Source organism: Calypte anna, chromosome 4 (assembly GCF_003957555.1).
Source record: "Calypte anna isolate BGI_N300 chromosome 4, bCalAnn1_v1.p, whole genome shotgun sequence".
In the NCBI taxonomy this organism is placed as follows: Eukaryota; Metazoa; Chordata; class Aves; order Apodiformes; family Trochilidae; genus Calypte; species Calypte anna.
In genome coordinates this window covers 4,480,262-4,506,048 of record NC_044247.1, presented here as the reverse complement: position 1 = coordinate 4,506,048, position 25,787 = coordinate 4,480,262, and the positions used below count along the sequence as shown (strand labels likewise).

General features: G+C 44.5%; 1 protein-coding gene across 3 annotated transcripts in view; it reads right to left on the bottom strand.

Annotated features, from left to right (window-relative positions):
• The window catches only part of PLS3 (plastin 3), a 48,611-nt gene that overhangs the window by 18,950 nt on the left and 3,874 nt on the right, over positions 1–25,787 (bottom strand). For 2 of the 3 annotated variants that reach the window (XM_008501676.2, XM_030448875.1), the window contains exon 2: positions 1,184–1,270. In XM_008501676.2, coding sequence (XP_008499898.1) covers positions 1,184–1,250 — 67 coding nt within the window. In that variant the 5' untranslated portion in view covers positions 1,251–1,270. Of the gene's footprint in view, positions 1–1,183; positions 1,271–12,136; positions 12,219–25,787 lie in introns of those variants that run through there. The other variant, XM_030448874.1, reaches the window with a different exon arrangement.

The window sequence follows — 25,787 nt, the reverse complement described above, 5'->3', positions numbered from 1 at the left end:
GCTTCTGAGTCATCCCACTTCCACCTGCTAGAAAAGTCTTGGGAAGAGCAAGAAAAGAGAAAGAACTACAATGCAGCTTGCTTCAAGTACCAACAGGAAACACTGCTCCAGGAGAATCAGTCGTCTTTGAAATTCCTGTTTCTCTCTGCAGACTTCAAATCTAGAGCAAATAGGAGTTTTAAAAGCCACCTTCTCTAGAGGGCAGTTTACCCGATACAGACATGAGGCAGCTACCAGTCTGTATTCATAATCAGTGCTCAAGAAATGCCAGTTTCCTGTTAGGAAAATGAAACACTGGCTCTGACCACTTTTGCAAGTCATTCCTGTCCAGTGCCAGTCATGGGTGTGGTTCCCCAGCCTCATACACTGATTTTAGTCCACAATGCTTTGGTCCAGCTTCCATCCTGCCCCTCCCTGGTATTTCTCTGATCCTCCAGTAAGCCATATCAGGAAACTAAACCAGCAAAAAATCATTTTCTCCATGATGTCAGTTTTCTGTCCACTTCAGCTTCCCAAAGCAGCTTGCCAGAGGCTTCTGCAATGCCAGAGCCGGGGGAAAGCTTGAAGCTTTCAGCTGAAGGCACAGTCAGGCTTGGGCTGTGCAACCCCTCAAGCATCGCAGGCTCATTAAGAGAGGTGAGAACCAGAGCAGAAACAGAGCCACCAGAGGGCAATAAACACCTACTGCAGCCGCAAAGCTTTTTGTTACTGCCGCAAGTTGCTCCATAATGGGCAGGTAAACAGAGATTAATTAGGTTCTGCCTATAAGCATATCAAATGCAGTGCCTCAAATCCACCTACACAAACCAGAAATGTAGCACCTTACACACCTGCACAGCTCAGCCAAGCTGCCCAAACCAACACCACCAGAACCAAACACAGTGCAAGACCTGAAGTGCTGCCTGGGCCAAAGTAATGCAATACCTGTTTGGATATTTCTTCTGCCACCAGGATATAGCAAAGCCCCCTTGGAGCAACAAAGCAAGGTTGTCTGCTAAGTGCTTACTGACACCCGTGTCCCTTGCCTTGTGATCTGTGCCTAGAAGGGACAGGCCAGAAGCAACAAGGCTGCCAAGGGACTCTTTGGCATAAAGAAGATCGTAAGATCCTGCTGGTACCACTGCTCATAGGGGTGGGGATAAGAAATGTAGAGCAGACAGAAGCAAAGGGGACTGTGACTTACCAACTTTGGCAAAGGCCTCCTTGAGTTCCTCCAGCTCATCTTTGGAGATTTGCAGGGTGTTGGCCATCTCATGAATTTAGGGAGTACCTAAAGAGAGAAAAAGGACACTGTGTGAAATTTGGCTGCATTCAAATTCATGCAGTTTTGAACAGCAATACAGCAACAATCAGTACCAAGGTCACTACAGTTCTTGAAGCCACATTTATCTTTCCACTAAGAAACAGACGTGTGAAACTCAAAGTGGGAAATGCACTCCTTAACAAGTAAAAAAATCTCATTAGCCTTGTTAATATTTAGCTCTGTGTATTTATTTTATGAGCTATGCTGCTCTGCACACATTAAGCTACCTGTTACCAGTGTGCATTGTAGGTCAGAGAAGATCACATCCCCAGGGATTTTCTGCAACTTTGAACAATAGCAGAATAGAGTTGAAATATTGATGCAAGAGATACTGACCTCCCTCTGCCTGTGCCTTGAGAGCACAAGGTCACCAAACCCAACCAATAAAGATTCTGAACAGCACCTGAAGAAAGTCCTTATGCACTAAGTAGTGTACCTGATATTGTATGCAAAAAAGAAAGTCTGATTTTTCTCCAAGAAAACTGTTTGAATAAACACCTGTTTATTTCAGCAGTTTCTCAATAAACCATGTAAACAACTGGCTGTCTGTACTGTCCACTGACACCTTCCACCCTCCTGAGCAAGGCACAACAGGAACCCCACAACCAAGTGCAGAACAGCAGGCATCAGCCACACAAACCTTAATTATACAGAAATAATGCTTTGATCAGATCTGCCTGGTTTTTAAAAAAACAGAGAGGATGAAGCACAGAGTTCCTGCACCCATCTGCTCTAATGCTCCCTTCTGAACACTGATAAGGTACTGTCTGGCCAGGAGTTAGCACCATAAGGATGGGAAAAGGCCAGTGGCCTGCCCACATCCCCTTCCCTTGAAATTTGTGACAGCAGCATCAGATGCTCTGTTGGCATTCCAGCCAGTGTGACCAAAGGAGATCAGTGACTGATGGAACAAGGCAAAAAGGGCAATCCCTCTGCATGAACAAAAAGGTAGGTACTGATAAGCACCTTCTAGCAGACATGCTGGCTCTAGCTCAGGGTCTTTAAAAATGGGTATCTGGGCAGGTTCAGTGCAACTTCAAATTAGATTTGCATCCCAAGATTTTCCAGTTCCAACTTTGTTAGCTACAATCACTGTAAGCTGAGAAATAAAAGGTTTCTCCTTTGCCTATGGGAACAGACAGAACTGCTTTTGTAAGCAAAAGGATGAGTCCTGAATTCAGGTTTACAGACTGTCAGAAAGCAGGATCCTGGATGGGCTGGCTCACTGTTTAAGACACAAGAGGCTCAATTTCAAAAATATCTGTGCTCCAATAAGCAAACTTCTTTTGTCTGAGGCTCCCAGCTGCTTTCACTAAGTTTAAAGACACAAGTTTGCCTGTAGCTGTAAATATTGGCTTCTGTAACACTTCAGTCAGTCTGTAAGAAACAAATCGAGAGTGAGCAGCAGGTGTGGCAGCCTGGGAGAGCAGCTCAGACAGGTGCTAAGAGCAGAGAAAGTCAACAAGAAGTTGCATCACTGCAGAGACAAAAAGGAAAGCACATCAGACCCCACTTCCCAGCATCTCCAGAGCTGCCAGCAGACAAGATGTTGAACAGTCAGTAAAAGCCACCAACTGCAAGACAGCCAACTTCATCATTGGGCTCCTATTGCAAGAATGTGGCAGGGAAAGGAAATGCAGAGAAGCTGCATCAGATTTACATTAAAAAAATAAATAAATTACAAACTAGGCTAGCTGACCAAGGAAATGTTAGTATGCAGGGAGGCTGTGGGCAGCATTGCCCATCTTGCTGGATGCCCAGTCAGGCAGTCTGGGATCCACCTCCAGGCACCAAGCAGCCCCTTCCCCACAGCACTCCCATGGGTCCCGCAGCCTCAGTGTCACGAAAACCTGGCTGTTATTCCCAGGGGATAAAGGAGCTGCTCAGCAAGAAAGTCAGCTCTGAGCAAGGCTGGTGCCACCTCGCATAGGAGGTGGATTTCACAACTGGCAGAAACACCTGAGAAACACTTAGGAAATGTTTTGCCTACGTAGGGAGGCAGGTGGCATGAGCTGCCAGTCAGAAGAGACCAAGCAATGAAACTAAAAGTTTAGCCAAAAGTTCTGCTTCCTTCCTTACCCTCATTTGCACCAATTAATTTTAAAAACATGAGGATTTCCACTGAAAAGGGAGTTCCAAAAAGCATCATTATCTAACTTCTTATTTAGAATGTCATTTGCTGATGACTATCTCTAACATCTCTAACAACAAAACAAACAGCTAACAACAATATAAGCCAAGAGCTTTTTAAAAAGCTGCTCTGTAGGACTGTATCAGGGAAATACCATGCTCTGGATATGCCACAGTTTGTGTGGGTCTTTACTCAGGAAAACAATACAAAAAAACCCCAACCTTCCAGCCCCTATGCTTTTCAGCTCACTCAGTAAGACTGTAAAACAGGTTTACCTATCAGTTTTCATATTGCTTCTTCCCTCTTTGTTTCACTGCTTGAGAGAAGAGAGGAAGAGTTTGAACCAACAGAGAAAAAGCAGACATCTGATTTTGTTACATCTGTCTGGAAAGGGAAACATGTTATAACAAAAAAGTATATGAAAATGTTAGTGGGCCATAAAGTTAACAAGGTGACAGAGGCTGCCAAGCTCCCAAAGCAATTTTACAGATTTGTTTGTCACCATGGAAAGGTGTAACACCAATATTGGCACACTGAGCTGGGGCACAGGGTATCTTTTCAGTTTTGGGTTGTGTGGGATTTTTTTCTTGTTTATTTTTAAATTGCAGAGTCTAGGTCATTCGGAATGGTCTTTTTCACTCAGTTGCATTTTTAAACAAGAGGCTTTGTCTTCATGGACATAAAAAGCCCTTTTATCACACTGCCAGAGGGATCACACATCATGTGAAGCCCTATGGGGATGCAGCCTCACCACGTCACCTTCACTTCTACCACAAGCAAAGTCCCAGCCAGGACATGCAATGACAGCCAGAGCCAAACTGTCATTTAAAGACCCATTTTAGAACGAGGAAAAGACCATGTGGGGGAAAGAGGAGAGAGCAGTGAGCTGGTTATCCCCCACACCCATTTACACCCTGGTGACAGATGGTCCATCAGTGAATGCACACATAAACAGTGTATAAGGAAGCAATTCCTGCTCCAGACCCAGACCCCTTTTCTTCCTGCCTTCATTCCTGATCCCACAGAAAAAAAAGCACGGGCAGCTCCATAACACACAGCTGCAGAAATGCAGCTTTCCAGAAGAGCTTGGCTGGCAGACAGAGCAGCCTGCTTCTCTCCTTCACTTCGTGCTATAGATGAGAGCAGCCTAAGTGCATCTCAGGTTTTCAAACACCAACTCCCTTCCCAGAGAGGGGCTGTATAAAGTTCCTGTGCAAACAAGTTTTATAACTTCTAAATACACTGCACTCACTGCACCCAGGGTTAGTTTATTTGCTATCCAGACAGAGCTGCAATACAGGCAGCTAAAATAAAGCTGCCCTAGCCTGGATGTTTTAACAGCTGTAAGCCACCTGTGGACATGCCATTGCAGCAGGGATGTCACCAGAGGGATGCCTTGCTGCAGCACTCAGAACTTCCAGCACAAGTGCCAGAAGATAACTAGGACATTTGGATGGATTAACTGCCCAGACAAGCAAGTGAAAAAGACCATAGAAAAAAACGCAGGCTCCTCCCCAAGAGAGGAAGTCCTGGGAGCTACATCCTGCACAGAGGAGGGATGGAAAAAGGAGGGGAAGGAATAGGAAAGGAGTATTCAAGCATTTGCACATCTTGAAAGCTGGAAGATTAATTCAATTTTGAAAGCACACAGCAACCAAATATTTCCCAACAGCTACTTGAACACTTCCAACAGAAACAGAGATGGAATTTGCTGCTGGTCCAAATGGAAGAATTTGCTTTCTTAGCAGCTCTGTGTTAGTTGGAAAACTGAGCTGCTCTGTCCCTCCCAGACCTACCCTGTTTTAATATCTCTGTGACTGATTAAAGGCATCCATTTGTTTACTCAAACAGGCAAATGCAGAGACACATTAAAGCGTCAGCAAAAAGGTACTAATATGTCCTTTTTCCACCCAATTAATAAAAAAAGATGCAGATAAGCCTAGTCTGGAACAGTGACTCACCCTGTACATGTTCCCTTTTCCAGAGGAACCTGTGGTTTTGCTATTTTTTCATTACAAGGGCTGCAGACATGAGAAAACAAGTCAGTGAGCATTAGCTAATTAAAAATACTTCAAAACCCCTATGTGTCTGACCACTAACTCAATATGTATCAATCTTGTTTTAAGAATAATGAGCTGGACAACCAGGCACTCGATCCTCCACAAGCCATGGCAAGTGCCAGAGCCTCAAGGCTGGCAACACATAGCTACTGACATAGCCACCCTGCTAATTTGGAGGGAATCCTGGTGATTCAGCTGAGATAGAATCCAGCCCCCAGGCTTCCTGTGGCTTATTCCATCCTTCTTTCCCTCCCTGTTCTGCAGGTAGGGCCAGCTCCTGCCAAGAGCTGCATCAGAGAATTGAGTGGCCATCCACACTCTCCTGCTGCTGTTGCCCCATTCACTCCCCTGGGTTCCTTTTGCAAGATGTGTGAATTTTCATCACCACAAAGTCCTTCCCAGCCCTCTGCTTCCAGCCCTTCCTCCCTCCCTGCTGCACAGACCCTCTCCATGGCTGTGGAAACTCCTGAGGTGCTGAGCAAGCCCAGGGCAGTCACTCTGATAAGGGCAAAGCAGAGACACTGGTGGGGGCTGAAAGCCTGAATTTTCTTTGCATCCCTTCCCAGGTGACTGGGATGCCACAGAGGATTCTGCAGGGGTCTCCTAGCACTGCAGGAATCTTATTCAACAAGCACTGGCCAGCCTTACACTCTTGTTGCATTTGGAAATGCTTGCAGGCTCACATAATCCTCCATAACCCATCATCGGGCACACCCAGCAGTTCTCCTGGCTACTTTTTCTGGTTTAATTCAGACGAAGCCTTTGGGGTTTTACAGACAGCATCTTCCAGCTTGACAGCAACAAGAGGAAGTGAAAGCTTGAAGATTTGGTCTGGAGTCCTCCAAGATAAGTACTTGCAGGCACTTTGGGGGGGGGAGAGAGAAGTTTAGGGATTGATGGCCTGCAAATGAAAATTTACCATGCCCTGTCCTCTCCTGCTCATAATCAGTTTGTGTGTTTCAAACAATATTTTGTTCATCAAACTCCTCCAAAACAGCACCCACAAATTACATGTGGTTATTAGCAAATGCCAGACTGCCGGAAGCACATCATTTTTCATTTGGCAATTACCTTCCATATAGTCCCTGGTCAGAGAGACAGACAGAAACCAGACCTTCACCACACTTCCACCTTTTCCACACAGCAATAGGTGTCATCCTGATAAGAGCAGGGATCAGGAGATGCTCTCCCACTGCGGAGGCTGCACCGTTGTGGTGTCTAACAGGGCTACAAACCACTGTCCCACAGAAATTATATTGTTGCTGCTTTTAGCATGACCACAGTACTCATGCATGCAAAAACACAGACGTGTTCTTACTGACTCAATTGTTCCCCTGCCTCAGGAGAAAAGGGGTATGTGAAGCTTTGAGCAAGTATTTCTTTGCAGTGCCAGAACTAGTCAAGGAGCTGCATCTCATCTGTGACTCCTCCCTTCTACCAGGCTTTCCCAGCCCCATGCATATTGGGCTCAACAATGATGAAACTACAGCTCTGCTCTCCAGGTCTGCAGTGCTTTACCTGTTGAGCAGCACTGGGTCACAATACCTGCAAAGCCATCATCCAAATACAGCTTTATTTCACTGTTAAGCCTGTTTTCCTTGTCCACATTGAACAGCTTACTTCAGCGGGCCAAGGACCAACTACAAACCAATTCAAATTTTAATACAGAATTACTTTAAGATTGTCTTGCTGTTTGCTCCCACCTCCTAATTCTCCAGTTTCCTCAAGCTACTGCCTTTACACCCAGTACATCCTTTACACAAGTACACACTTTGACTCACCCATGTAGGTTGCATAAAGCCCACCAGAGGGTATAAAGCCACTTGCTGCATCACAGGGAAAGGATGCAGGACTGCAGATAGCAATTCCCACTGTACAAACTCCTTGCAGCTCATTCATTCCCAGTCCCATATAGAGATTACCTCCAACTGCTGTTTTTGAAGGATCTCTAAATCAGCAGAAGTCTCCTTACTAGTCTTTCAAATCCCTGAAACTGTCATGTTGGAAGAGACAGACTCCCTGCTACATTTATATTCACCTGAGAGCAGACAGCAATATTTTACTAACCTTGTTAAACAGCTCACTGCTTCTGAAGACAAAAAAATAAAAATAAAAAAATCTGTCAAATCCATCAGAAGCAGAGACACATGCAGTGTGACTGCACTTGGCTTGCAGGTAGCTCTCTCTGGATTTAGAGGAAGGTCACTATGAGGTATCCACCTCTGGAAACATGCTTTCCTTCAGCAGGTCCTGATTGAAAACCGACTTTCTCCTAGCTACACCTGAGTAGAATCATGCCAGAGATTTTTTTTTTTTTGCTTAACATTTGGGCAGATGCCCAGCAGGGATCTGGGATGCACTGAGAGGGGGTCACTCCAACAAACAAGTTTTTATGGGCCTTTTGCTTAGACTTCAACTGCTTCCCCAATATCCATGGACAGCCTGGATAGCCTGATCCTTCACTACTTCCATGGTGGTCAAAGTGGTTTTTTCTCCATTCAAGACAGAACAGATTTATTATCTCCAATCATCTTAAATCCTTATTAAAAACAAGCACCATCCCACCTGCCAATTCATATGTACCTGACTCCTCTGCACAGCCAAGGAGGCTTTTTGGGGTGCAGCCAGGACCAGAAAATGGTGAGCATGTTCAGCACTCTGATCCAGAACCAAACTGTAGCCAGTAGCCACAGAAAAGCCAAAATCAGCATCAAACCCACTCAGTGTCAAGCAGGAATCAGCCCCTTGCTAAAAGTCCAGGAAAGCCACATCCTTCAGGGCAGCATCCAAAGTCCTGAAAGCTAGAGATGTGACACAGAAATCTATAGGGATCTGAGCACACAAATTCTCTGTCTCATAGATACAGAAAACAGAAAGCAAGCAGCTGAGGATGCTCAGCCATGTAATATCCAATTGTCCAAAGGCTGGAGGGAAGCAGAAGTCAGAGTAACACAAATGCCTCCACTCCACCTTCCCATCCTGAGTGCAGTTGCCCCCAACACATCCCCATCCAGCCCCAAAGGACTATGAGCCAGAGCTGTCTCTCTTGCACATTAAGGGGTGACAGCAATCCTAGAAGAGAGGAAGTGGAATGTTGCTTACTAGCATGACCCAGTGTTTACAATGAGGAGACTGAACCATCAGAAAGGTAAAGATACTGAGGGACTCAAACAGAAGGTACAAGCACAGAAAACTACCTGCACTCTTCTCTGAAGGCTCCTGACATGGAAGACAAAGGCCAAGTGGATTGGATGGATGGGGCAGTGCTGATTTTCAAGGAGGTGAGCAGCTGCCTACTAGAGCTTGTAGCTGCTCCTGTGTGCATCCATCATGCTGCAGTTACAGCTACAGTGTACCCAGCTCCTTGCTGCTCCAGCTCTATTACAGAGATCTACAAAGTACCTATCATCTGTAGGGAACAACAGAAACAGATAAAACACTGCTCAAGGAACCAATGCATCAGTTTAAAAGCATCTTTGCTTAATACTTCTAAACATTGCACTGTAGCACACCTCTGGTTTTAGCAGAGCAACTGCTCCAGGAGTAAACCACACCTGAGATCACAGCCCACTAGATTTTTTTTAACTCACTTTTTAATTTTAATAGTTTGTTCACATCAGAGGAAACAGAACAGCAACATCCCCTGTTAACCAGTACAACAAGAAACAGGTGTTGATTCCAAGACCTCGCAGGAAAGGAAGAGCAGAACACTCATACTGCCTGGAATTTGCAAAAGCAAATAACACTCAGAGATAATTTAAAAGTGCAAGAAGGTAAAAAAGAGGGGGATGCGGGTCAGATGCCAGCTACTGGACTGAAACTCAGAAGACTTAATTTAAATTCCTGGCTCAGGCACAGAAAAATCATGCTCCCCTCTCAGGAAATTCTTAGGCTGATAGTAATACTTATTCTTGCGTAGTCCCTCAAATAAAAAGCAGCATTATACACTTCCTTCTGCTTATTCTGTAACTTTACCATAAATGACTTCAAGAAAGGACCCATTTCTTATTGCCCCTTGCAAAACCTGGCATAAGGCATCCCTCATTTTAAAGTGGGACTCTCAAAGCTATGGTGGGAAAGCCAATGGGTTCTCTGCCTGCATAAGCCAGGAGGTATGAGAATCACAAGGCTAATGAGTGTGAATTTCCTTCCCCAGAAGTGACTGAGAACTGCTTGCTGAGATCTTCATGTTACCCTTAAGATGCTTAAAGCATGTGCCTTTTTATTTTCCAGTATTCATCCCAAAAGGAGCCCAATGCCTTACAAGGCTGAGCTGCAGACCTCAGCCTGTTCCTTGGTCCCCAGAATATAGATAAAGCCCTTCAATGCCTGAAGGAAGTCAAGACCACATAGACCTGACCCATCTCCATTCCCTTAGAACCTCCAGCCTCTGCTCTCAGGTAATGCCTTTGCATGGCAGGTAATGTGACTGATTTTCAGTATGCCATGATACAGCAAAAAAGTGTTACTCAGTTTGTTAAGCCTTCCTCCTGCCCAGGTGGGGCAATCAACTTGATTCCTAAATTAAATCACAGTACAGTCACTGCTTATTCAATGCCAGCAAACAAGCCCCTGCAAGCCAAACACCCAGCATGACGGTTCTGATCCCTGATGTGCCAGGCAACAGGGAGTCTCAGCAATTAATTTTGGGAGGGTGGGTTTCATGCAACCTTTTAAAAGGTATAACCTTGAGAGAGTAATTTTGCAGACTGTTTTATCAGTCTGAAGGTAAACAGAGCTGAAATGGCACAGTCAGGCCTGAAATCCTGGCAGCTCAGTACTGGCTGCCCAGATAATCAACATTCAAAAAAGTGTGTCAATGAATGTTTTCTTAAAGAAGAAACTAGAAACCACGAGCCATGCTCCAAGTACTGGAATTATGTTTCAGGAGTCTCTTAAAAAACAGGAATTTTGGTAACTGATCTCTTCTGGGAAGAGCTACTGATAAAAGAAGAAAAACTTTTTTTCATCCTTGCTCTGCTACCTGTAATCCTGTTTAGAATGCACTTGGGAAAACCGGAAAGAAGGAAAAGTAATTTGATTCAGAGCAAGAAAGCAGTACTAGACTTTAATAAATCAGTGTCACTGCATAGCTGCCCTAGCAGCTTTTGGAAGTAGGAAAACCCCTGTAAATTCAACACTTATTTTCTCTAAAGATGATGGTACAGATTCTGTCTACCTTTAACAAAGGCAGAAACCATCTCAAAGATTAATGCGCAGGAGAGCTGCTGTCTTTGCCTCTCAGGAGGCTTCCATGAGAATGAAATCATGTTTATTTTAACAACAGGGTGTTCCCCACATGTCTCTATAATACAACTTACTATGGAGAGCAAAAGGTAGCAGTTGCCAGTTCAGAATCAGGCAAGCTCTGCTCTGACTCTCAGACTGTTGGACAAGCACTAAAAATCTCTTCAAAATATACCCTAGTTAGCAAGTTTCAAGATGAGGCACAATCTTCAAAATCCACCCAGCACTCTTGGAGAGGACACTAACTTCTTGTTGGGTCCCTTCAAGCTGCATTGCTGCCTCCTCCTCCTCCTCCTCTCTTGGGTTTAGCAGCTCAACCAGTGCCAGGTATCCCTGGATGTAATGGTTAGAAAGATGTGTGCACTGTAAACCCCATGGCAACCCATCACTACTCTGATTTTCAGGAGGGTGTGAGGTCCTCCAGCTGTGGAAATCACTATTTACAGCCAGATGTTTTGCAGAATAAATGCAGGGTAGGAGTAAAATATAGCTAAGCAAAACCTCAGAGTAACACATTCAGTATAAACAACACCAAGAAATGAAGAAGCTACAGAAGATGTATTTTATAGGTTTTCAGACACATTAAGTTTTTCAGCACAAAAAATATCAATATCTCAGTCTAATACAAAAAAGTAATTGGCATACAAGTGGTTTAAGCAGAAAATACTGCTAAAGCATTTGGAGGGGGTTTACACTGGCTTCCACATTAAGCATAGACAGCTTTTACCAGAAAATATAGCAAGCAAAATAAACTCCTCAGTTTGGAAACAAACTCCTGCCAGGCTGTGATGCCATATGCCATTCCCACCAGAACAGCAAAACAGCACTCAGAGTCCAACTTTTCCAAGCAAAAGACCCCAAAAAGTTATGCATCCACCAGAGCCAGCAAAGTCATTCCCCAAAAGCATTCAGAGCTCCTTGCACTTTCTGCAAGGCAAGCATTTAAATGTTTAACATTTCTGATATGAAAGCTTTAGTTCTGCTTTTTAAAAGCCTGCTGCAGACTGAGATGGGGAAAGACATGCCCCAGACTGAGACTTCTGGAAAGGCACACCCTGAGTTGTTGCTTAAAAATTAAATACCCAGTGATGCAAAGTCAGTCGCTGCTGCTCTGTTTGCGAGTGCTACTCGGTCACGTGCCCTGGTAAATTCCAAATTTAAAACGCATTAAAACCTGAAATTAATCTCGTTCTGCCTAGAGCTATTTTCCTTCATCTACTGCAGCATTAGGGAATCGCTAGACGTTTCGCAGAGAAAATAAAAGCAGAACCAGTCCTTGGCAGGGCAATCTCTGCTTTCATTCATCCCCACAGCAGCCACCAACCACTCTGAGCAGGAGGGAGCTGGGTGAGCAGCATCCCCAAGCCAGCTCCCAGCACCACCACTATTCCTTACCTTTCCTCCGCTCCCGGGAAGGCGAATCGCTCCCTCGACCGGACGGAGCGCTGAAGCTTCTCCCCCGCCCACGGAAGGGATCTGGACAGCCAGCATTCCTCCCACCATCCCCGCCCAGCAAATGGGAGGTCGCTATCCCAGAGCCACAGAAGGGACGCGGTCGTGTGGCAAGAAGATGCAGTGGAAAGGCTGAGGGACAGGGAGCTCGGAGCATCGCATACACACCGAGCAGGGCTGTGGGGATCCTCCCCCAACAACTAGCTTTTTGCTTTTATTGCTTGGCACTTGAGAACAGGAGGTAGTAAGATATAAAGCTTTTAGGTAAGCAAAATTGTTCGTTTTGGGGTTTTTATATATTTTTTTTTTAAGAGGAAACCTTTCACTTTTAATGTTTTGAGTTCGATGGGTTTTGTATTGTTAGCTCACAGCCTGTATAGCCAAGAAGTGAGTTGGAGCTTGTATTTTGTCTTATGTATTTCTTTTATGGATATCTATAAAACCCCCAGAAGCACACAAACAGAGCAAAGAGGACCTGGAACTATTCAGCCTCAGTCTGCATTTGCAGAAGATTCTGCCTGCTACTTCATCCTACAATAAAGAAGAAAATAAAAATAAACAAAAATAAACTAAAGTGTGGTCCACAGGTGGTAAACTGAGTTCAGAGCTGGTCTATATTGTAATGTACTGCATTACCTCAACTACTAATCCCTGCCTGCTCTAGAGGAAAGACAGACAGACAGCCATGCACTACAGACCAGGAAGACACAAGCACCAGGAACATCCTGCACTGGGTTGTTTCTGATGCAATTCACAGGAGCAGAATCAGTCACCAAGGTCAAGTGCGATTTCCAAGCAACACTCACACCTATCAGAAACTTATTTTCCTCATAGGTTCATAATGATTCAGCCCTCCTACAGCTAAAAGGAAAGGATGTCACTTACTTAAATTAGTGAAGAATTTGAAGAACCTGGGACCATTCCAAAAAATGAGCTGTAGGGTCATTTGGTTTCTGTGGTTGTTTCGGGGTGGTTTTTGTTTGGGTTTTGGGGGTTTTTTGTTTGATTTTTTTAGGTGATTTTTTTGTTTGTTAAAAACAAAACAAAATGAACCTATGTCAGCCAGGAAGGTGAATCATCACCTGGTCCCATTTCTTGGATATCTCCTGAAAATGTAGCTTCTGGCTGTAAAGTTTCAAGAGATAAAAATTCCCCCTCAAAAAAACCCACAAAAACAACAAAAAAAAACAAACCAAAAAACCTCACAACAAAACAGTAAAAAAAAAATACCCGGCTCCAAACCCACAACCTGTCAGCTTCCTCAGGGTGATATATATATATATATATATATATACAATGGAAACCAAAATAGAGGTCTTTATTCCCAGAACTGCAGCTGCAACTTAAAAGGAAAGAAACTGGTTTGAAAAACACTTTTGCTCTTCACCAAGATCCAGTTGCCTGAGCATCAGGTGGAGTTGAGAGAAGTGCAGCTTTGATTCTGCTCTGACTTTCACCAAAAACCAGCTTCAGCATCACACCTGCCCTTGGCTGCAAGCTCCTTGCAGGGCTCCCATGTGGCTCCCAGATCCAACCAAACCAGGAACTGCATCCAGCCTGTGAAGTCTGGGGGCAAACATGCAACAAAACTGAAGAAACTTATTTCTGGAAGTTTAGTCCCTCCACCAGGATTAGAAGCTCCTAAACCACCAGAATCTCACTATGCAGGAGCACATTGCACAATGTAACTCCACCATGTAAGGAGTTTTAGGAAGTGCTGAGGCTTTGGGGTTTCCTGGGAAGATTGTGCCAAAGCCCAGATCCCAAGCTAGGTTGTGAGAGATGTGAGGAGTTGCTGAGCATTGTCTGAGGAAAAGAGAAAGTTCCTCTCCTTGTGTCTGGAATCCATGTTACTGGGATAGAAAAGCAGCACCTGCAGGTACACCTACAGGTGGCAGATTCACACTGAAGACACCAAGGTCACCAGCCCATGGGGCTTCAAACATCTGCTTACTCACCTTTCTTTTCCTGGATAATTGTAATGGCTTAACCATAACCCTATAGGGCTAACAGCTATTAATTACCATTCCTTCTGCCAGGAGGGGAAAGGACATTGCTGCCCACTGTGTCAGCCAGCACAGATCCTCCAGGGCTCCACTGTGAGAAGTTTAACTTAACTAACAGGGCATGTGAAATACCTGCCTCCCATATTTGCAAAGGATCAGCAACAGCCAGTTTTACCACAGCTCTAGGAGCACTCAGCTCTCAGAATACTCCAAAGCCAGTCCTGTCAGTCCAACCTGCAATTACACTCAAACCTAAAATAGCACTTTGGCAGTGCCAGCACCACTCATCCCTGCGTCATACCCCAAGACTCACTGCACCAGGGTGTGGTGACAGCAGGCAGTGGACGTGCAGCTCCCAGGCACTCCCAGCCCACTTCCTCAAGCACAGCTGGTTCCACACCACTCCCTACACTCTTCCAAAATAGGAAGTTTTATGATCAGGCTAGTCTACCAGTGTCTGGACTACACCAGAAAGCCTTTTAGGGAATCACAAAAGGCCTAAGGTACTCAGATGACATGTCCACTCTCCTGCATGGAGCGTCAGGACAAAGGTTTACACACAAGGAGGACTCGTGACACGTGATGGGATCTCTCCAGCACCTCATTACACACTTCTCATCCCCAGCTCCAGCTGCCAAGTTTCACTGGGAGGCCACTGATTCATAATTGCCCTCCAGAGGTTGCTCAATGACAGCTGTGGGAGTGGCAGCCGCTGCCCTGCAGGTGATAAGAGACCAGAAAGAGTAAATTCAGGAGTCACCTTGCTACTCTCCTCTCACCACTGGTCCTCAAGAATAGACCCTCTGGCAATGCTCTGGAGGAGGAAGGAAGCACATCCATTGTAATGGCCTTTGGCTACAGTGGGCTGTGCAGCTCCACTGCTCTCCTCAGTGAGTCCCAGTGCTCAGGACAGCACAACCACCAGCTCCTGGACACCAGGCTTTCCTGCCCACTCCAGAAGTCATCTGTTCCACCCCTAGTTAGCAATGCCAGGAGATATCATGCTAATATTGGAAGCTGTACAAGACTACTAATGAAACCCATGGTGATGCACAAGTTCCTGGGTATGCTACACCAGGTCTAGAGATTTATGGGGAAGTTTTGCCTACAGGCACCTCTAGCTCCTGCCTAAAAAAGCTGCTGGCATATAGCCAGCTCCAGTCATCCCGCCAAAGGGGTATAATACATGCTGCCCTCCCCCAGCCCTCAGCATCACCATGCTAGAGAAAGCCTTCATGGCTAGAGAGCTGAGCCATACAAGCCTCACGAGACCCCAGAGCCAGAGAAACTTTAGTGGACCACAGTGGGCCTCCAGGAGCATCAAAGGTGGCTTAACCTCTTGCTGCTGCCTGGCCTGATCAGCCTGATCTGATGCTGCATTGCAAGCATTTTCAGGAGCATCCCACCCTCCTTAAAAAAAAAAAACAAACGACCCATCTTTGCTAGGTTTCTCTCCTAAAAGCTTTTTGAGAGCTTATCATCAGGAAGAAAGCAAGACATTAATCAAACTCATGCTTATTTAATAAAATCTTGCAAATGTAGTAAGGACTGGAAATTATTCTTTCTTTAATAAACCACTTGCAAACTAGAACACAATTTTACTGTGCAAAATAGATCTAAGGACTTGTCTGATTTATCTTGTGCTCCACCAGCATCCAGCTTAGCAATTAACCTACTGGTTATTCACAGCTTAGAGCAGGGAGACATGCAGTCACCAGAGAAGTCGGCAAGTATGCCCAGGACACTGTGCAAAGGATATCTTAATGTCTCACTATTTCATAAGGAAATCAGAGGCTCCACTGATGTCAGCTCCAGGAAATGAGCCACAGGCAGATGATGCCGGAAGGAGTCTTTATACTTAGTACTGAGTCACCCACTTCATTAAATTCTGAAGCCACAAAAGGTGGGTGTGGAGAGGGGATATGCAGAAAAATATATGAACAGGTTATTCCCTTGAGGTCACAGGCAATGGGGAGTCAAGGGTCGGGTGGGTTTTGGTTTTTTTTGTAAAGAGAGAGAGAAACTAAAGCTGACTTGAGAAACTTCCTCCACTTGCACTGGCAAGGCAGTTGCCAGTTCTGCTGCACTTTGTAGGGCAGAAGCCACTGCCAAAGATGCTGCAGGGTTCTGCAGTACCACTGGGATTTGCTGCAGTCAGTCCTGCAGGCAAGTATCAGCCTGAGCAGGGTACTACCAGTTCTGGGGCACTTCCCTCTCCTTTTTGCTACATCTTCTTTTAGCCAAAACAGAGATCACTGGAAGGAATTTGGAGCAGAGAGTGTTTTTCAGACAGTTTTGCAGCTCCACCTAATCCACCATGAAGTGCATCTTGCACCTGTCACACCCCAGAGAAAACACTTTCACAAGAGGAAAAGGCTCATGAAGACTGAAAGCATAAAGAGAAGCTGACTTAGAAACATGGAAAACCTGCACTCAAGTAGGGCAGACACCACTGCAGACTGCCAGCCAAAGGCCACCCTATTCCTCCCTTCCTCCTCAGCCTTTCAACACCCTCATCCTAGCTTGCTGTAGCCATGTGGACATCAGCACAGGGAAGGAGGCACTGAACAGTCAGGGACCACCCTTGCATGGCACAAATATACTTTCTGATCTTTCATCTCAGTTGCTACTCCCTGACATGGTTTGGGCAATTGTCTGCCTCTAGATGATTATCCACCTTATGTCACTACACAAGGAGTTGGTACTTTCTACTAGAATTGCACTACTGCACAACATAAGTGACTGTTTGCCCAAGATTTCTGAACAGTGAAGCTGTTCTGATCCATTTTGTGGAACAGCCAATTTAGACACATTTACAACTGAGAAGTATAAAGCATTCATGTGGACATCCTCATGGAATAAACTTCAGATTAATTTGCTGAAGCAGCAATTTAATAGGAATTTAGTCTTTTGTACTAAGATCTTATGCAGCAAAAAAAGCTTTTAGAGACACCAGAAAACAATCTTAAATGTAGATTGTACCACAATACAAATGACAGGAGTACATATTTGTTCACAAGAGGTTCATATTTTCTTACAAGTCCATCATAAGCCTTTTGACTTTCTATCAGTGATACTCTGCAACCTGAGCAGCAGCAACAGCTCTGCAAAATTTTCAGCTATTTGAGCCAGACTCACTTTCCAAACACAAAACCCATACTGCTACCAAAGCCAAGCACTCTATCTCATTTTGATTTCAAAAGTCAACACCAAACAAGAGCTATCTCTAATGCTAAGCAGCACAAGTGACTTGCCTGCAGAATCAGCCTATTAGGTTACTAATAAAATTGGTGTCATCTTCAAAATAAGAGTACGACAGCAAAAAGGATGTGGCTTGAAAAATTAATCCAGCAAGATTGGCAATTACGCAGAATCACTGCATAAAATCTTCCACCTATACACAAGAGGGTATCCCACTGGAATCACAGCCTGCTCCAACCAGTATATAGACATTTAACCAACTGTTGACCACTGTCCAGACTGGTCTGCTGCAAACTGCTCTGGGCTAGTGGGGAGGTTGTGGGACACTGCCACTGGGTGGCTCTACAGTCCCATAAAACTCATCAGAGGGTGACCTCCCACTACCAAAAGTTTCAGTGGTGGGGACTGGCAAGGCTGGTACAGCCATAGACCAACCTTGGCATTAGCCCATACATACAACCAGCCAAGCCCAAGAAGATCTTCAAGGAGTCAATAGTAGCTCGTCTGAAAGTCCTGCTGGATGCTGGACACAGAATATTTTGGCACAGAGCTCACTTTGTTGCCCAAGTGTGCCTACAAATTCAGATGTGTTGAACTAGTCCAGAATCATCTCAAGGGACCTTGAAGCTTTTCCTCCTATTTAGTTAATTCCTGCATTTGTTGAACTTCTCCCCTAACTGCTCCTTAACCCCCAACAGAAAATCTTCTGTAGGATAGACCTACTGGAGAGACAAACTTCAGGGGTTCCCATAATTACTGCACTCCTTTCAGATGTACAGAAAGGCAAGGTGGAGCCTGATTACCACTCACACATACACTGCAACTTGTCAAGAGTACAATCTTCACCCTGCTCATTACCCTGTTAATTAGTAAGCTGTTTCTTTTTCCAGCTCATAAAAACCAGCTGCTAGTAGCAAACTGATCTCTATGCTGTGAAGTCAGTCTTTTCTTTGAAGATCTCTTATACTCTGTTGCTGCCGAGTTTAATGCTTTATGAATTAGTACTACAAAAACTACCCTCATCCTTCCAAATGAAGATATATTTTATACATATATGTAGTATATATATTTATATATATTTATATATATAGATCCTACATAAAGCCAAGAGGAAGCAAAGCTATTAGATAGAAGGCACAAAGAAATTTGGCAGCTCAGGCAGAAGGAGGTTATCGATAGCTGGGAGCAATAACACCACGAGGTACAAGATAAATTGCACCAGAAAGATCCACGTGTTGATCAAGAGTATTAGCTACAAGTGTTACACATGAAAGGGCAATGCACTAAAACAAACTGCAGTATGTGCCAAGTTGGTACCAACCCAGTGCACAAATCTGTAATTGCTAAAGTGAATTATTGACTGGTACTGGTTGTAAAGGCTCTTGCATAACAGGGGGTTTCAAGGCCATTAGTATAGAACAGAAACTTACTCCATCTCATGGCTAAGACCTCTCTATACACACCTTCAGAAAACAGGGAGCCAAGGGACCAACTAAAGCAATCCTATATAACCCAGAAAAAACCCCATATATCCCTTAGAGAAGGGGGAGTCAGGGAGGGAGGCAAAAAAAGGTCTTGTCCCTAACAATGGATCTAAGCAAGGCTGGGTGCTGCCAGAACTTGGTACAGTAAGATTATGGTTGGACTCAGTGATCTTTAAGGTCTTCTCCAACCAGAATGATTCTGTAATTCTATAACCATTCATCAGTAAGAGCTACAGTATCTTCCATGAGCTTCTTATCTGGGCAGAAGCAATGTCAGTTTTCTACGTTTTCAACATGAAGTCTGACGATGCTGCCTTTGTTTGAGCATTTGCTTTATATAAAACAGTGGCAAGAGCCCAGCTGGAAATCAGATCAACAATAATGTTACAAAGGGGTGGGCAACAGAAGGGCAGTGGCAGGATTGTACTGGAACCTCCCATCTATGTCCCCAAGGAAAGCTTAGTCCCAGTTGTGGCCAAACAGTGCAGAAAGGAAGGGGCTAAAGTTTAGGTCATGCATTAAGGTTGCTTATTCAAAATATTTTCAGTTTTCAGAAGGCATAGTTTCCTCTCTCCCCTTATGAAAGGTGAATTCTACCTAAGCGAAGATTCAGAAATTTGCTTATTACTTCCAGGAGCACTGAGAAACATGAATGCATTTGTAAATGTATTTCCTTTTGCTCTTTTGACTTCCTTCAAAGTGCTGCTACCTCAGAAATAGTTCTTAAAAGCAGGGACAAGGTGGGCAGGCTTTTATTGCCTGCACAATACTAATCATAACAGGATAACTTTACACACACCTACAAACACCCTATGTATTGCCTGCCAGTACATTCTTGGAGGCAAGTATTTTGTACAGAATACAGGAGGAAAAAAAGCTTAATTGCAACATTGCTTTGGAATTCACTTCCTTTATTTGTGTGAGCAGAAGGAGACAAGCACCTTGTTCTCTGCTGGGTCAAGGCAATGTTTAACTACAGAATTTATAGCAGAATGTATAGGCATATACCACTGCAGCTGCTCAGCAGTTACAGTGGAAGGCAAACAATTTTAACCCAAGGAAAACAGTGAGAGGCTGGAGTACCAGCCTGCTTATAGCATCCTGCTCCAGAGGCGCCAAGGCCGGAGAGCATCCAAGCCTCTCCTTGGGATGAGACTCAGCATCTTGGAATCTCAAAACCACAGCCCTGTACTAAACCCAAACAATGCTCCACAGACCCTCCCCAGCTGATTAGTAGGACAGCACAAGATTGCAATGGCAGTGTAAACAAGGACCCAGGATCTATGAGCTTTTGGATGTTTAGCAAGCAATCCAGTTGAGGTACTGCTTCACAAAATACGAATGGCAATTACAGAGATGGGAAGCTTGAATTCAAGTTTCTGCTTGAAACTGTTCTGGACACAGTGAGAACTTCAGTGCTCACCCAGCAGATTTGCCTGCAGGGCTGCACTGAGCTCTCCTAGAAAAATGGGGATGGAGACTGGCAAGGCATGGGACCCCAAGCACCGTTGCCATCCTTCTAAGAAGGGCAGAGTCAAAGGCAGGCAGTTCAGTCCTAGTGAAAGTAAAGAAAGACACTTTTCTCTTGGAGAGACTGGGGGAGAAGCCAAGCAGCAATCCCACTCCCCTGTTTTTTTGAGCACAGGCTGCAAAGCAGAAGCATCAGCAGCATGGGCTTCTCTGACCAGGTCTGGGACAGTATGATACACCAGAGAAGTGTCCCTGGGGCAAAGACCAATACAAATATTAAAAAAAAATAAATAAATGTTTGATCAAATTATGAAGAGGCACACATATTGCTACAACTATGGTAACCTAACATGCTCCAGTGTCCAGTTCCTGTTGGAAGCTAATGGGTGAAGGAAGGGGAGGGAGAGAATTTTTCTTAAGCTTAATTTCCCACCACTTCAATGAGAAAACAATTTCAGTAAGAGTTCAACAGGATGTCACTAGAGCTCTGCAATTAATTAATTTTTTCCCCCCTAGCAAGACCCATAATTTGGAGACAAGGCACCAGAAGCAGCTCCAGCAGGCAGAACTCTTGCAGGAGCTGCACTAATGGGAGCCCCCAGGTCAGGGTCAGGATTCCCTAACTGCATGCCAGAGACAAGCCCTCACTGGCAGCTACTGACACCTAGGACAAAACACAGTTACTCCCTGAACCAGAGCATCATTCAGCACCTGATATTGGGCACTCTGATACAGGACAGAGGCATTTCTGATGTTAGTCAGCCTGTCTCATCTCCTGGAGTATCAGCTTTTCCTCTTTATGCTTTTTCCCCAATCGGCCTATTGCAGGTTTTCCCTTGTCTTGACTCCACAGTGTGCAACAGCTCACATTGCCTTAAGTTCTTGCATTTTTACAATTTTAAAAAGCAGCCTAACTAGCAATTGTTCAAGAAAAAAGAAAAAATCAGTTTCCTCTAGCAAAAGAAATGACTTGCAGTTAAAGTAAAAACATGCAACTGAGTTAGCCAAAGGCTGAAGGCTCTGTCCCCTGGGCTTTGGGAGAAATAAAATCCTTCCAGTGTCCTTCTGCAGACAGTTTCATGACTGTTTACAAAGGTTTAAAGACAGACAAGATTTCACATTAAGGTTTTATTACAGCCTAGTCTGGAAACAGAACAGGCCAAGGTGGAATTTACAAAAAAATGAGGGGAAAAAGGCTTTTCAGAGAGACATTTGATCAACAATGTCTTGCAAACCATTCCAGGCCCACAGAGCACATGAGTCATTAACAGTCATAGAAGAAGCAATGGGGAGAGTCTCTCTGTTCTCTCTCTGTTCTCCCCCATCCCATGCCCTGCAGCACCATCTGCTTTGACACCCTGGATGAGCTGCATGTCACCTGCCCTGACGGGAAGCCTGCAAGTGGCTGGCATTTGCTGCCATCCTAAAACAACCTGCTGCCTCACACAAGCATCATCACAGACAGAGGAGAACAGATTAAACCAGAAGTTAACAGCTGACCTTCCTGAGGCAGAGAGCAGATGCCCAGAGCAAGGAGACACTCGACTCTTCCCTTCTATTATTCCAAGGCCAACCACTCAGATTTGCTGGCAGAGTCTTGGTTTTGAAGCTTGGCCTTCCCAATAAGAAATGAGATCACCACACCAAATACCTATCAGCCTCTTGTCCTTAATGTTTTCTTCTGTTTTATAATAAGAGGGAGGAGTGTGTAGCTCAGGTCTGGAAAAACATGGCTGAGCCAGAGGCTGGGCAGGAAGAGCAGTCTCCTGGCCCTTGTGCTTCTTCCTTCAGCACTTGCTCTGGGAAATGCTTAAACTGACAACACAGCCCCAAAGCATTGATGGTTTTATTTGCTAGGCATCAAAACACTGGACAACATGAAGGCAAGAGGATAAAAGGATGTGTTTTTATGCCAGGATTGCTGTCTCCCTTTGAATGCATGGCCTCCAGCCATCCGAGCAGCAAACGTGCCCTTTCTCACTCAGCTCCCTGCCAAGTTCATACAACCAGGTAGCAGGATAGTTCTAGGAAGCCTAGAACTAGCCTTCATTTTCAGAATTGGAATTAGCCTAGAATTAGCCTTCATTTTCAGCTTGCCAGAGTTCTGTCCTGCCTTCCTAGAGCTGCTGACCTGCAAATCTGCTGAACCTCCTTCTGTGAAAGCACCTCCCAATCCAGGAACCCATTTCATCCTGAAACACACCCCCAGAAAGCAGAGCCTCAGGGTCCTCCTGCAACTCATACAATACCTTGCAATTGCTCTAGGATGGTTCCCATCATGGATAAGAAGTGTAAAAGCTTCTGCCAGTATTTTCTTAACAACTGTCTAAGCCAAGATAGCCATTTAAGCAATCAGAAAAGGCCTTGACTGCTTCCTGCCCCCGAGGCTCAGCAATACAGCATCCATTCATCTTTTCATCCTATCCAGACAACTCTCCCCACTAACAAGGATGGATCAGAGGTTTTCCAGGCTATTGGACTGCAGAGGCTGTGGACTGCAGTTTTCAGCTCCTTCAGGTCCTGCAGGAAGCATGGCTAAAGCTTCACTCAATACTTACAATAACTACATGGCTGGCAGTCAGACACTTGGCTGCTCACATCTCTGACACTGGTCATGTTAGCACTTTTTGATGAATTAGCAGCAAATAGATTTTCTGAGGTATTTTGCAGCTGAAAAGCTACTCATGTCTGCCAATGCCCCAGCAACCATGATGTGAACTTGTTGCATACAGTTTTCAGCCTGCTCAAAAGAAAGACTATTTAAATCCAAGCCTGCACAGGGTGAAGCTCTGCCTCCAGCCAGGCCAAAAAGCCACTATCATCCACAAGACCAATGCCTGGCAACCTTTGCTTGCAGGCTCATGTCTGTTCTATTTTGGAGATGGGAGGAATTTAGAATAAAAAGATACATAAATTAGAAACAAAGAAGGCTATAAAAAGTGAATAGAGGGAAGGGCGAGGCAGGGTTACCCTGTGTGTTTTGGTCTAAAGAACAGAGCTCTAGAAGAACATGAATCAGATTTACTTTCTTTTCCATTTCCTTCAGCTGTTAACAAAGTATCATTTATAACATGGCCTGAGGAGGGTACAGCCCCAGTATATGTTGTACAGGAGGAAGAGACAACCTATGGCTCCCTGCACAGCAGCAAGACCATGGGAGGACAAGGCAGGAAAATGTTCACCAGCCATAAACACAGCACCAGGATCCTATACTATGTTTTCTCTCTCGGATAGAAATACAACAGTTATTGGGACACCTTGTTCCTTTGAGATTGTGGGATTGCAAAAGAAAAAAAAACAAAAACCAACAAAAAACCCAAAAAGCCAAACACCAAAAAAACCCAAAAATGCAAAGTAGAGCCTTCAAAGTGACCTGAGGACTGGGAAACAAAATAAGTTCTGGTTGTATAGAATTTATGGCCAACAAGCAACCAACTCATTAAAAGCACAAATATTTTGCATGCACCTAAATGAGCCCAAGATCACACAGACTTCTGAAATCAACACAACACCAGTTTTTATTTCTTTCAAGCATTGTCTTCACTTGGCATTCAAGCCAACTCAATACAGCCACTTTCTTTGCCATATTAATCCCACCTTCCTTGCAGTACACAGGTCACTGGTCTAAAAGAGGGCGCATATAGCTTCTCTCTCCATCTTCAGATGCCCCTTTAACATCCACCCATCCATCCATCCATCCATCCATCCACTATGAAATGCTCACATAGGCATCAGCATCTCTACAACTCCTTCTTTACCTCGCCAGGGCTGGAATATTAAACCCCACCCACCCACCCACAGAAGTCTGCAATTACTTCTCTTGGCAGAATGCAAAAAGAGAAGAACAGCAGAGATGGTTCACTAGGCTAAGTGTAGGACCAGCAAAGGTGGACCTCAAGCAGTGCTATCATTTTGGTCAGACTTCTAAGGAAAAAAGCCAAAACCTAAGCACTGAGGTGAAGTTCAACGCAAAGCATAGCAGCAGGACTGCACACTGAATGACCCTTAACACTGGATTATATGTCATGGCCAACAGAACCTCTTCCTTCCTTGTTCTTATTCTTATAAGCAATAGCACCAAATACCTGGTCTCTCACTTCCATCTCTAAGAGCAATATGTGATGGAGAAACAGTGAATGAGACAGCAAAGTCCCTTTTCATAAAAAGCAAAAAATCTTGCTTCAAAATATCAGAAATTAGGCCTCCTGCAGGGATGCTACACTTCTCTTGAAGATCACAGTAACAGTATCTCTTCCCAGCTATGCAGTGGGGAATTCCAACAGCATCTGTGAGCTGCCACTCTTTACAGGAACAAAAAACCTACTGAAGAAGCAGGAGAAACAGCTGTAAGCATTTCAGAGACGGAAATGAAACAAGGAGAAGGAAATGAAACGAGGAGACAGGTTAGAAGCATATGGCCCATATGGATTGACATAAGCAATCAGCAGCAAGTCCTAACTAGAGGAGTACATAGGCTGGGACAGTCTGGATGTTGCAGGAGGAGCCAGTTTGACCCCAGGAATGTGCACTTGGTCCCACAACACATGGTGTTTGAGAGCACAATCTCCTGCAGCTGGTGCAGGGAGGCACCCAAGGCAAGCTGCCCACCTGCCAGGGATGCTGTATTTCTATGGTCAAGAGACACCCTGATGGCTCATGTCTGCTGAAAGGTTGAGATAAACTAACAGGAATCAACCAGCAGAACAAGCAAAAGGGAAAAGGATGGCTCTCAGTAGAAAAAAGGAAAAAATATTCAGGAATGTTTTGCTCTGTCTATGCATTAAGACTGATAATTTGTTTAAAATTCAGTATTTAACTCTACCTTTCACACAGATCTGGTGGTAGAAGTTTCTGGATACATACTTGTGGATTTTTTTAATGTAATTAACTTTAATTACTCCATGAGCTCAATGTCCACAAAGATACAGAGAATATTTGTACTTAGTTCAAAACGTGCTGAGTATCTGAAGGTCAGCAATCAGTTAACAAATATTAACACATCATATTGTGGCTATTCCCAATATGACACGAAACTTCTCAGTAGAAACTAATAAGTTAAAAAATAGTAAATGTTATTGCATCATGCAGGTTGATAGCTTGCCAGTTACATGTTTGAACAGCTGGCACCAAGAGATGGGAATCTGCTTTTCTCTGCTGGATTACTGCTCTAAGACACAGGGAGGCAAAGGTAATTCAACCCCTGAAAAAGCCCGGAACAAAACACCACTTCAAACCATGTTTCTTTTCCTGTTTGTTGCTACTCTGTGGCAGACAGATAAAAACCCAGTTGTAGCCACATAAATTGCACCTGTCCAGCTCTCTGCAAACTGCAAAAAAAAAAAAAAACCACTATAGCAGGGGACATCTCTGTCTTCCTTCTCTATTCCTGATGAGAAGCAGGTCTCTTTTGCCAGACGACTTTCAACAAGACAA